This window comes from Pezoporus wallicus, unplaced genomic scaffold (genome assembly GCF_028554395.1).
Source record: "Pezoporus wallicus isolate ANWC-B61680 ecotype Strahan unplaced genomic scaffold, APGP_CSIRO_Pwel_v1 contig_4161, whole genome shotgun sequence".
NCBI lineage: Eukaryota > Metazoa > Chordata > Aves > Psittaciformes > Psittacidae > Pezoporus > Pezoporus wallicus.
Window position 1 is genome coordinate 1,903,202 of NW_026639584.1, and position 12,695 is coordinate 1,915,896.

The following is a 12,695-nucleotide window of genomic DNA, read 5'->3' on the forward strand; positions in this document are numbered from 1 at the left end:
AGTCAACATGATCTGTTGCAGACTACTAAGTTTCATTTTCCTTATATTGTCAGTTAATGACATTCTGATGTCTGGGAAACAAGACTTCTTCAGTGACACTGATGAGAACAACTCACAAGGTGCTTTCCAGTGATTTGTCATGGGCATTAATCAAGTGGCACAACGGCCCAACTTTCTTTTAGTTAGGTGTTTTGCTTAGAATTGTAGAATAGTTAGGGTTGGAAAGGACCTTAAGATCATCTAGTTCCAACCCCCTGCCATGGGCAGGGACACCTCAAACTAAACCTGGCCTTGAACACACAGTCACTAATGAAGAGTCCCTCCCCAGCATCCCTATAGGCTCCCTTCAGACACTGAAGCTGCTATGAGGTCTCCACACAGCCTTCTCTTCTCCAGGCTGAACAGCCCCAACTTTCTCAGCCTGTCTCCATACAGGAGGTGCTCCAGTCCCCTGATCATCCTCGTGGCCTCCTCTGGACTTGTTCCAACAGTTCCATGTCCTTTTTATGTTGAGGACACCAGAACTGCACACAATGCTCCAGGTGAGGTCTCACAAGAGCAGAGTAGAGGGGCAGGATCACCTCCTTCGACCTGCTGGTCACGCTCCTTTTGATGCAGCCCAGGATACGGTTGGTTTCTGGGCTGCGAGCGCACACTGAAGCCGGCTCATGTTCATTTACTCATCAACCAACACCCCCAAGTCCTTCTCCTCAGGGCTGCTCTGAATCTCTTCTCTGCCCAACCTGTAGCTGTGCCTGGGATTGCTCCGACCCAGGTGTAGGACCTTGCACTTGGCATGGTTAAACTCCATGAGGTTGGCATCAGCCCACCTCACAAGCGTGTCGAGGTCCCTCTGGATGGCATTCCTTCCCTCCAGGGTATCAACCGAACCACACAGCTTGGTGTCATCGGCAAACTTGCTGAGGGTGCACTCAATCCCACCGTCCATGGCAGCGATAAAGATGTTGAACAAGAGTGGTCCCAACACCGATCCCTGAGGGACACCACTCGTTACCGGTCTTCAGCCGGACATTGAGCCATTGACCACAACTCTTTGTGTGCGGCCATCCAGCCAGTTCTTTATCCACCCAGTGGTCCACCCATCAAATTGATGTCTCTCCAATTTAGACACAAGGATGTCGTGTGGGACAGTGTTGAACGCTTTGCACAAGTCCAGGTAGATGACATCAACTGCTCTACCCCTGTCCATCAGTTCCATAGCCCCATCATAGAAGGCCACCAAATTGGTCAGGCAGGATTTCCTCTTAGTGAAGGCCATGCTGGCTGTCACCAAGCACCCTGTTGTGCTTGCATGTGCCTTAGCATGCCTTCCAGGAGAATCTGCTCCAAGATTTTGCCAGGCACAGAGGTGAGACTGACTGCTCTGTAGTCCCCAGGTCATCCATTTTCCCCTTCTTGAAAATGGGGGTTATATTTCCCTTTTTCCAGTCATTGGGAGCTTCACCTGACTGCCATGAGTTCTCAAATATGGTGGCCAGGGGCTTCGCAACTTCATTTGCCAGCTCCTTCAGCACCTGCAGATGGATTTCATCAGGTCCCATGGACTTGTGCATGTTCAGGTTCTTAAGGTGATCTCAAGCCAGATCCTCTCCTACAGTGAGCCTAAGGTCTTCATTCTCACAGTCCCAAACCTGCTTTATTACAGTTTACTTTCTTATGAATCCAGGAAAGAACTCAATTATCTTACAAATCCCTGAACAGATTTAATATAGAGAAAGGTCAAGGAAGAGCAGTCACCTTTGCATTGTAAAAGATGAAACGTATGCACTCATCAGCTTTGCTTAGGCATGCTAACTTCTGGTGTCCGCAAGATTATGCTGAGTTCACCTGAGTCCCTCTTTAATGAGCTTAAATTCTTTAACTCCATCACACTAGCTAACAAGCAACATACAGCAAACAATTAGTCTTCTCACAAGATCTTCTAAAAGCAAGCTTTGGTTACTCATAGCTTGCAGGCTGAATTCCAAGCACATAACTATTCACTAAGTGAATCAGCCTACTCAGTAACTCACAGATAGAATGAGGAAAAGTATTTCCATTTAGGAACCCAATAATTGATTTAGAAACCACTTTAGAACAGTCTTTCATCCTAACCCACAGCCTGAATCTAGTGCATAAATGCAGATAAATCAGTTTGAGGCTCTGCCATATTTATAACAAATGAACGTGACTCTACTCTTAAGTCAGAGGCAAAAGTTTCCACTGGCTTTCATGGTAGGTTACTACCTTCAACCCTTTAATAGGTAAAACCAAAATGAAAATCCAGTACAACTGATTAAGTTTACCAGTCATTCCTACCATTTCTTCTTTAATTCGCTCAGTGATTTTATTAGTTGCTTCTTCATGAGCATGAAATAGGCTGATGACACTGGTTTTATCTGGATCCAAAATATTTCCATCTTCATCTCTAACTGTCAAATCTAGCTCAAGTATTCTGTGAAAATACAAAGGGCATAAAAGCAGGATTATTTCCTTCTATGAAAATAAAGCTTAGATATAGAATGCAGGAGCTGCTTCAAGGTTTAAATACATGTAATAGCATTTCATTGAAGAAAATATTAACCCAATGGGATTTTCTTTTCAAGCTGTTGTACAGTATTTATACATTTTGGGAATTTAAAGTAACGTCAAAAAAGCATTTTAATGCCTCTCATATAAAGTAGATTCACCATGTTCAGTGACTTCAAAGCCTTCATCTCTTTCGCTTTTTAACATATAACCTTTGCAATCAAGGTGCCTAGGTTTTTCTGGTGGTTTCTGCTTTTCTGTTGCTCTCCTAGCCTCCTAGTCCTGTTACTTAACTACTATGCTCTGCTTTCTTGCTTTCATACAAATCATGCCTTTTTTCCTTCCACTCTTCCCCCACCTTAAAAACCTCAAGTCTTACCTCCACATGTCCTTACACATTCTTGTCCACAGTGTCTTAGTGTCACCTCAGTCAAGAGATACCCCTTCTTGCCTATCCAGGATCTCACTCTTCCATGACTCTCCAAAATCAGACTACTTCATGCCAGACAGTGTTTTTCACAATTTCTAGAGGCACTGGCTGCCCTTCTGTCACTGTTAATGTTGTTTGAAGCAGTCTGGATCAGACTGCAAGATATCTTCATCACCTTACATGATTACCCACAAGCTCTCCAGATTTGATGTTCAATCTCCTCTTCCCATTCAGCCTCCACTGTCATTCCCCTTTACTCCTTCCCCACAATGTTTCCTTCACACATCACAACTCAAACCCACACTTTCTCACACTTACAAATACTACCCAACTTGCACTTTTCCTCTACACAACCCCAAGCCATTTTAAATATCTTGCCCCTAGATAACCCCATTTTTACCTAAAATGTGTTGTATTGCAGTGGCTTTTCACTGGCAAGAAACAAAGCATTTTGTCAGATAGCTATTCTATCCCTGATAGTTTCACTTCTATGAACCAGAGTTTTGCCTGGAAATTCCCTAAGTAAATTGGGATGAGGGTGGTGCTGCATTGCCTCTAGCAAAGGCTCTGTACACTTCAGACTTTTGCTATTCATCCACCACACTAAGGCCTCCCTGAACACTTCTGAAGTGGTAGCCAATACTACTGGTGGTAAGCTGTGTTTGTGAAAGTTGGAAACGTTTTGGGTCCTGAGTACACTGATGTTATATATGTACAAAGACCAGTTATCTGACCTCAAATCTTTACAGTTGACAAACTCATATGTCTGTAGTTAAATAAATGACTATTTTGAAAAAGCAATAACAATTGGTTATGAGAAGCCTTAACATGGTAGTTACTGTAACCACACGAATAACAGGCAGAAGTTTGAAAAGGAAGGTTCATTTTGTCTACATCTTGCATTAATGAGTTACAAAACTGCAAAGAGGAAAACTTGATCATCATCTCTGTTCTAGCTGGCTGCTGTAAAATAAATCACGTTTTCCAGAAGGAATGTATGCCACTTACTTGTTACCATAGTCAATTTTGGAGGTGACTTTCTGTTTGAGTTCTTTCAGCTCATCTTTTGGCAAAGTCCCGGACAGAAGCTGTGACCGCCACTCCATGAGGTCATACATCATGGACTGCACCTGCTGGAACTGCTCCTTCTTATTCATCTGAGATAGAAAAGAAAACAGTAGGTTTCAAACTTGACATTGAAGCAAAGCATTGGTCTTGACAATGCAAGGATGTGTCCTATTTAATGCTAAGTAATTGTAGGAGCAAGAATTAGGCTAAGTACTAGCCCTGGCTTCTTTCCTCCTCTCATCCCACAGATTTTTAAGGACAGGACCTTCCATGTGACCACAAAGAAATTCCACTAAATGTAAATAGTTTGTATGGGGATAGGGAATTGCATTATTTTGGGTTTAATTGTGCTGTTTTAAAATTCATGAACTGAGTCTCATCAGGAGAAAACATTATGAAAGCAATTTAGGTCTGTATGAGATACTGATAAGAACGCTGTGGTACGAATATACTCAAGAGAATAGTGGGAGAATGCACAGAAGTCACTAAAGCAGTTCCAGTGTCATCACGGAAACATTAAAAGTTTTAATCGTTGACGTTAAGAAGAGGAAGACTCAGAAGTGACAAGTTTCAGGAAATATATTCATGAGGAAAAACCACCCATAGTCAAGATTTCTTTGCCCCAGCAGAGAAAAAGCAAAATCCAGTGGCTGAGATCCTGGAGCAGTCAGTGCAAGTCGTTGAAACAGTTTAGTAGAAGAGACTACCCAGGTACTAGGGAATTCACTATCTTTTGATGCTTTCAACACTTGATGACTTTTTGGCCAGCAGGCTTAGGTTAAACAAGTCACTAGAATCAGTAGAGATTAATGTAGGGTTACAACAAGAAAGATAAAACAGATAAATCAAAAATAATGCATTTATCACTTCTAAGTTCCACATGACACTGCGGACACTACAAGCATATGCAAAAGACCACCATGAGTAGAGGCTGCTTGCTCACAATTAACACAGATGCTGATGCAGTGGCCCTTTTGACTAATACCTCCAAATTCATTGTGCTTGTATGTATTGGTAAAAGTGCTCACAGGAAAAAAAATGGTTTTCTCCAAGATGAAAAAAAGGTAAATAAATGTTTTTCTTTAAGAGATGTAGGTTAAGATACTGAAAGTAAAAAGACTGACTTCTTGAAACTGCCTGTCGTTAATAGCTACACGCTTCCAATACACATTAGAACAACTTCTGTTGTAACATTCGAGAACTTGGTGAATCTTTTTCAAATGAATTCTAGTCATGTTTAATACTCCTATCTTGAAACTTGTCAACTCTAAAAAGAGCAGTTATGAAAAGTTTATCATGTACAGGGTACTCAGGGTTTGAACTAAAAACATGCAGTTACACTACTCCTCATCAGTAAGCATCTAAGAAAAGACACCAAATCGAACAAGACCTCAAGATGCTTGAATAGGACTAATTACCAGGCCACACACAGAATGCAATAGTGTCATACCACATAGAGCTGTTTCCAGATGCTTCCCCATTCCCAAAGAGTAGTGGTAACTTCTTGAACTAAAGGGATTTCAGCAGGTATTATAGTTTCTGAATGTCTAGAAAGAGAAGAAATTCTAACACAATGAAAATGAAAAAGAGTATCTGAATTTCACAGGTTTATATTATAGTTACCATGGTTAAGGCACGTAAATGCCTTAAAAGTCATTCATTCTTCAGCAGGTAAGATCCTTAGTGTAATAAAACATTCAATACCTTTTCTTTTCAACAGGAACTTCCTTGATGTGGATGAAAGATTTAGGAAATATTCCCTGTTGAAGGAGAACAAAAAATATCAACATTTATTCTTCAAGAGTATTTAGGGAACAACCATGACTAATCTCCAAATTAAACTGCTGTCTATGTAGTTTTCTGTCCAGATAGGTGCATTTGTCTGACAGACAAATAATAGAAGTTTTGTCCTATCCATTTTTGCAAACACAGAACACATAGGATTACATTTCTTCATAAGAAACACCATCTTCCACTCCCCAATGTACTCCCCCAGAAAACAGAAGATTTAAACAGTAGTTTACTGAAATCTTATGAAATTAATAATATTTCTTAAAATATGCAATGCATTTTGACTTTGAAACCCTTTAGCAATATTAAAAATTAGTTGAAAGGAAGTGGTTAGTACTGTTAAATATTTTCCCTTTTTAGTTTTAGATTCAATTTTAGGCCATTAAAATACAAATTTTAATTAAACAACTATAGCATTTTGAGCCAAAAGAAACGTCAAAGGAGTATTTAAAACACAGTAGTACTGGACAAGACGGGAAGCCATTCTCTCATATCAACCCTCAAGTATCACAGACCAGGCAGCTGATAACTCCTTTGGGAGCTTCCACTAAAATACTACATTGCATCAAGAACTGATGGCGAATTCCCCTATGACTAGCCTGTCTCCCCCCTCCTTTCTGGTGAGTTAGTTCACCTTATTTGCTTGCTTCCATTTCTGTGCAGTTGTATTGGAGCTCATAGAACATGAGAAACAACAGGCAGAAGTCTGGAGATCACAGTTATTCATTCCTCTGTCTTTTAGGATGTGTAGTCATTGAGCAATGAAACGAAACAGTAAATCAAGCACCTAATACTTCCAAAAGGAAATTAGAATATTCTACTGTCACATGCAGTTTGAAAATGGACACAAATTAGTTACTCTAAGTCAATGCAAGTTATTGTTAATCCCTACAAGCTACTGAATACAGAATAAGAAAAAGGGGAAATGCAAAAGAAAGACTATTCTGATTTTTTTCTGATGCATATTCTCTGCCAGCAATGGTCCCTCTGCTCCCCAGATATCACATTTTCAGGGATTGTGAAGGGTTTGTACATCTTTTTTCCAGGCTAGAGATGCAACTTCCACCAAACATTCTTACTGTAATGTAGGCCTGAGTCTCTAACTTGCAATGCCTTTGCAGTGCTGCACCCTACAAGAATCTGGTACTAAGAGCAAGTTTCAAAAGAAATGCTTTTCTTCTAGAAAAGTGCATTTGAAACTAAAAAGTAATTTTCTTGCTACTTAAGTCAGGCATCATCCTACACAAGGTAGAAATGATTCATTTGTGGCTTTCCATATTTAGAAATAGGAATACAGACTGTTTTATTAATATGACTTTTTTACATGTATTTCAGAATTTAAGTCTCATGGGAGTTGTTCATATTGAATGTAGCCTAAAGAATCCTTAGAAAAAAGTGCAGAACCAGACACAGGTAGGAGCAAATTCACTCAAAAAGTTATTTCAAATGATGTCTTCCTCAGTGTGTTAGCCTGAAGGCACAGTAATATTGTCTTCATTGATCTGCTTCTCCCAGTCCTTCAGTATTTACCAACACTGTCCAGGACAAACGCTGATCATTCTATTCATCAGGAAAGAGCTGACTTCAGAGATCACAAGAGGACTATCTGACAAGAGATACTAATAAAACCTTCATGGGTTAGTTCCTTAAAAATAGTCTCATAGGAGTGAACAGCATGATCTTACCTCTGATCCTTTATGTCTTACTAGATAACCTTTGTACCAACCTAAAAAGAAGAAAGAATGCACTTAGTATGACAGAACATATGCATGAAAAAAGTATATTAGAAAATCACGAGGTTTGTTTCATATAAGAACTATCTAGCATAAGATGTTAAAAATTAATAATTAGTTCAAAACTACATGGATGAAAGCAAATCAAATATCAGGAAGCATACTGAGCATGACTTGCACATTAGCAAGTATTATTATATGGTCTCTTTTCAAGTCTTGCATAGTAAGCACACACAATCTTACACAGATTATAATACCTGCACACTCACATTAAAAAAAGGTAGGGTAAGCTGTTTTATAATGCAATATATATAATAAATACACACATATATATCTCTTAACCAAGATCACTCATGATACTGGATAGCGCATCAAGCTCTTCCAATTGTGTTCTAGGTGTCCTATTAATCCAACACAGTACATGGTAGTTATACATCCAGCTTCCCTGAATGTAAGAACAGGCCATCTTTCTGCCATAAGGAATTACAGCTTCTGGACTTAACTCAAAAGTTACTCCTACTGTAAAGTTTAAGACAGAACCTCAAGAAAATGAAGGACTGTTATGGGGCTCCTTCTCCATTCATAACTAGGAACCCCTTCTGAAAGAAAAGAGTGCAGCATTGCAGTACTAGTTCAGGCTTTGTTCCATCTATGCCCCAGTGCAGTCACAATAAACATCTAAGAAGAACATAAAGAGTTCACCCTTACTAAATTACAGCAGAAGCCACATCCAATGTGCACACACTCTACCATGAAACATTACCTGCATAGCAACAGCATTCAACTCTGTTGAATATTTCTTCTATTTCACCCAAAGCAAGCATTTTATGATGAACAGCATACACTTTCTGGTATAGTTTCATGAACAGATAATACCTTTTCTCTCTCTCCATTTATAACAGGTATTTCAGCTGTGCAACCAAAACATAAACAAAGAAATCCCAAACCCGAAGCAGTCCTCTGAGAACGGCAATGTTGCAAGACTCAGGAGAATCACTGACCTCAAAAACAGACCCCGGATTTTTTCCTCGGCACTGGGATGTTTTTTCCCCACTATCTTCTTACCAATAAAATTCCTACTTACTTCTCAAACCGAATTACTTGCACATAGTCTCCAATTTACATCCAAGTGTGTCAAATCTATTTAATCCCATTTGTTGTTACTGCACGTGTATGTCTGGGCATATTCTGTGCATGCAAAACAAACTAAAATAGCATGAATAATGAGCGTAGGGAAAACCTGCTACTGTTGGTTACTCTTCAGCCGCAGCTGGCAGCATGTTTCATAAGATATCTGATAAAAGACAACTTACTGGCACAATGCTTAAAGAATCTACTTCTTCACCGGCAAATGTATTGCATAATGCAAGCTGTGACAGCGCATGTAAAGGGCAGAAGATTCAGAAAGGACTTTTACATAAAAAACCACCACAAGTTCACCACTCAACTTGCTAGGCTGGGCTGACAACAAAGGTACCACAGGAGACAGGAACCTGGAATGTTGTTTCTGCCATTAACAGAGACAACACAGGGATGAGGAGGTTTCTGGATAACCAATATATTCTTTCTTAGCCAAAATGTTTAGAATGGAGGCTTACAGATTTATGCAGATCTTTCATTTTTAGGAGAGGACACAAATATTACTCATGACAGAGATGCATCTATTGACTAAGCATCTAGTGAGTGACATCAGTATTTTCACTGATACTTCGAGATATTGAATTTTTCTTAGAAACAAAAGAGGAAAAAAACATGCTTCTGCTCTCCAAACATGGAAAGTATGGTTCCTCAGATGCTTTTCTCTCTAACACTTTGCTGTTTCCATGCAAAACAACCTAGAGCTCTGTGAAATGAAATGGGCTGGGCTCAAAAGTGCCTTTCAGCACCAAGCTCTCTGTAAGTGCATAGTGCAGCAGCTGGCCTGTCTCTTTTAATGTAACTACAGTTAATAAGATAGCACTGACAGACGGTGCAAGTAAGCTGATGATTTTCCAGTACGTTTTGCAAAGCTTGAAGCACTTCATAATTTATTTTTTTAACTCTCACTTAGTCAAGCACATCACTGCAGACTGAAAACGAATTACTATTACAGTGGACATTTGCAGATAGCTGTTGAGTTAGTAATAATTGCACCCTATTGTTTGATACTAATAAGAACTTCAGTAGCTGGAGCAGACTTGGGAGAGAACTCAGTAACATCATGAAAGTATAGATCAAATCCATGCAGAGGAATACACTAGCACTACAGTATCAACAGTGAATTCGGCTTCACAAATGTACAAAGCTATGTAAGCCTGGATCAGCATATTGGCTATCTGTCATGCATGACTTGGATTTCTGTTGTTTAGCGTGTTCTGTAAGCTGGATGCTTTTCAGAAATGTTTGATCGTGCTGACCTACAGACCACTTTAGCATACCACATTTCCATCTTGCGCTACAGGATGATCAGGGTGCTGAGTATCTCCTAGCAACAAATATTTAGTTTAGAGACAAAAATGAACTCCCTTAAAACATCAATCGAATCTACTGTAACTCCCATCAGGTATACTACAGCTGCATGAACTTCACAGACTCACTGGATGCCTTCCTCATTCAGTAACAGCTTCCCAAAAAAGCACATGTACTGCAACATTTCTCATTTTGGCTCTCCAGAAAGGAATAGTTTCTTTCTCAAAATACACCACCACCAGTACAAATAAGAACACGGGACAACTGCTTATGCAACATGGAGAATTGCTATGAAGTAAAAGGGTTAAGTTTTTCAGATAAACCTATTGCCTGGAGACAACTGACTTACCTTCACAGGACTCCAAGATATGGACCACGTCACCAATCTGTAAAGTCAGTTGTGGTATTCCTGTGCCTTTGAAATTGTATATAGCTGAAAAATTGAAGGATGAAAACAATGTTTTTCAATACAGCCATAAACCGGAATTAAACTGAAAACTACACAGCGTTACTAAGATTCTGATACACTAGTACAAAGGGAATCATAATTCTATCAAGAAGTTTCATCTGTTACCATTATTTAATCTTTTTTCTTATGAAAATGCAAAGGTGTTGAAAACAGACAATGCTGAAAACAAACAAATCTGCATACACATAAAACCAAGCTGTTCTTTATAACCACTACTGCGCAGGATTTAAGAGCACCTGTTTAGATGCAGGTCTTCAGTATATACATGTTGATTGTGCTGGAGAATTGTTAGTCCAGTGCACAGTTTACAGGAATTTATGGCTACCCTGGTGAGAAGGGGCACAGACATGCATACAGAACCTGAATTTACCCAGTTCTTTCCTGGTTTTAGATGCTTCATCTTAACATGAAACTGTGCTTCATATTGAAACAAGCAGAAAGTTTCATCTTCTGCACTTAATCACTCTGAAAAGATCACAGGAGCAGTGTTCTAATCAGAAGCTTATCTGTATGTGGTTAAGAAACAGCCATGCTTCAGAGAGAGCTCAAGAACATCAGCTTCTTCACTAGCTCTTACACTCAGTGCTACCGGATGTGGGCTGCTCTGCTAAGCATTTGTTTCTGTGTATTTTTATTTCATGGGCATGGTTATAGACTTTTACAGGAGCATTACAGAGTAGAAGTGGTTACTAAAGGTAGTATCACACAGGGAAACTGAATCAAATGAGTAAGCCTGAAGCCATGACTACATTACCCAGGCAGGAACAGCACACTGGCTGGTAAACATGACCTCTGTTGCTCAGCAGAGACAGCAGTTTGCTTCCTTTCCTCCTGACAGTGTCCCAATCCACAGACATAGAGCAGTCAAACTTACATAACACTTCAGTATATTCCTACACACCTTTTGCTCGCCTGTCCGCCCTGGCTTCTAAAACATGATATTCATTTTTGTTAGGCCAAAATGTATACTAATGACACATTTTAGTTTAAATTATGCTTAAAATCTCAAATCTAATTGCCTTTCATAAAAATGTCTCAGGAGGGTAGAGCTAATCAGATTCACCCTCTTCACTTGTTCGAGTTCCATAAATCGACTTTCTAATTTCTTTTGCCATCATTATATTTATTATATTTCTTGGACAAAAATTAGAAGGAATTCCAGATTTAATTAAGAGGCTTATTAGACCAAAAGTAAATTGCTATTTTTGTTGACGATGAAGAGGCCTTCCCACCAGTTTCTCCTCCTGACTGGGCAGAGGGGGGCTTCAATCATGAAGCATAATGGGGAGGGAGAAAAAAAAAAAAAAGAGAAAAAGAAAAATTAATTGAAAAGTGAGGCTCTGCTGTCCAGATTCAAGAGAATCTTGAAGCTGCCTCCTCAGTGATCCAGAGAACTGCCTTAGCTCAACGCAAATGTGAATTTCAGTATAGATTTGTATGGTGGACATGTGGCTATATTCTGACCGGCTTCCTTTTGTTCATCTTGACACAGATTTCAAGAACTAGAAGATGGCAAACAAGCCTCCCATACTTCATGAGATACTTCCACCAGAGTGTTTGGGGGATGTGGGAGAGCCCTTACTATTTTCCTGAAGGGTCCATACAGGTGAAGATCACTGTTGACTAGCAGCTACTTTATATTTCAAAAGATATGCTGCTTTCCTTCCAGGTGTATTGACCTCAAAATACGGATGCAACTCACCGAGCCATATATTCACATTGCATATTGGGTCTGTGCTCTTAAAACTTTCATTTAAAAACAAGGGAAGTGGCTTTATCAGCTCAGGCTTTTCTAAATGAGTAAGTGGAAACCTGAGAAAGATTTGACTGTAGATTTTGGATTGGTAGGTAGGATGAGTTTCACAGATTCTTTTTCAAAGCTTTAAGCTATCCAGACTTGTTATTGTCTCCCATATACCACTGCAAAAAACTCTATATTAATACCGCCAGCTTATGTCCAGTTGCATTATCTACAGCACCGGACAGCTTGACTTTCACATCTGCTAGTTTTGAATTATCAACTGTGAGTCAAAATTTGACTATTCCATCCAGTTATGTCTCCTGTCAGCTGCGACTGATACCACTTCCTTTACAAACTGTGACTCTCTTACACCGCAACTATCACCCCAGACTTAACCACCAGAGTTCTCCACTCCCTGGCATCTCATATCTCAGCCATAAATGCAAAGCGGGACAGTATCCTCAAGGCACAGAAGGTGGCCTGCTT

At 39.7% G+C, this 12,695-nt stretch overlaps 1 protein-coding gene across 3 annotated transcripts in view; it reads right to left on the minus strand.

Moving 5' to 3' along the window:
• Positions 1–12,695, minus strand: part of DOCK2 (dedicator of cytokinesis 2) — a 167,440-nt gene that overhangs the window by 148,586 nt on the left and 6,159 nt on the right. For 2 of the 3 annotated variants that reach the window (XM_057415140.1, XM_057415143.1), the window contains exons 2-7: positions 10,349–10,432; positions 7,504–7,544; positions 5,732–5,787; positions 5,478–5,592; positions 3,968–4,116; positions 2,320–2,455 (exon numbers count right to left, since the gene is read on the minus strand). In XM_057415140.1, coding sequence (XP_057271123.1) covers positions 2,320–2,455; positions 3,968–4,116; positions 5,478–5,592; positions 5,732–5,787; positions 7,504–7,544; positions 10,349–10,432 — 581 coding nt within the window. The remainder of the gene's footprint in view (positions 1–2,319; positions 2,456–3,967; positions 4,117–5,477; positions 5,593–5,731; positions 5,788–7,503; positions 7,545–10,348; positions 10,433–12,695) is intronic. The other variant, XM_057415142.1, reaches the window with a different exon arrangement.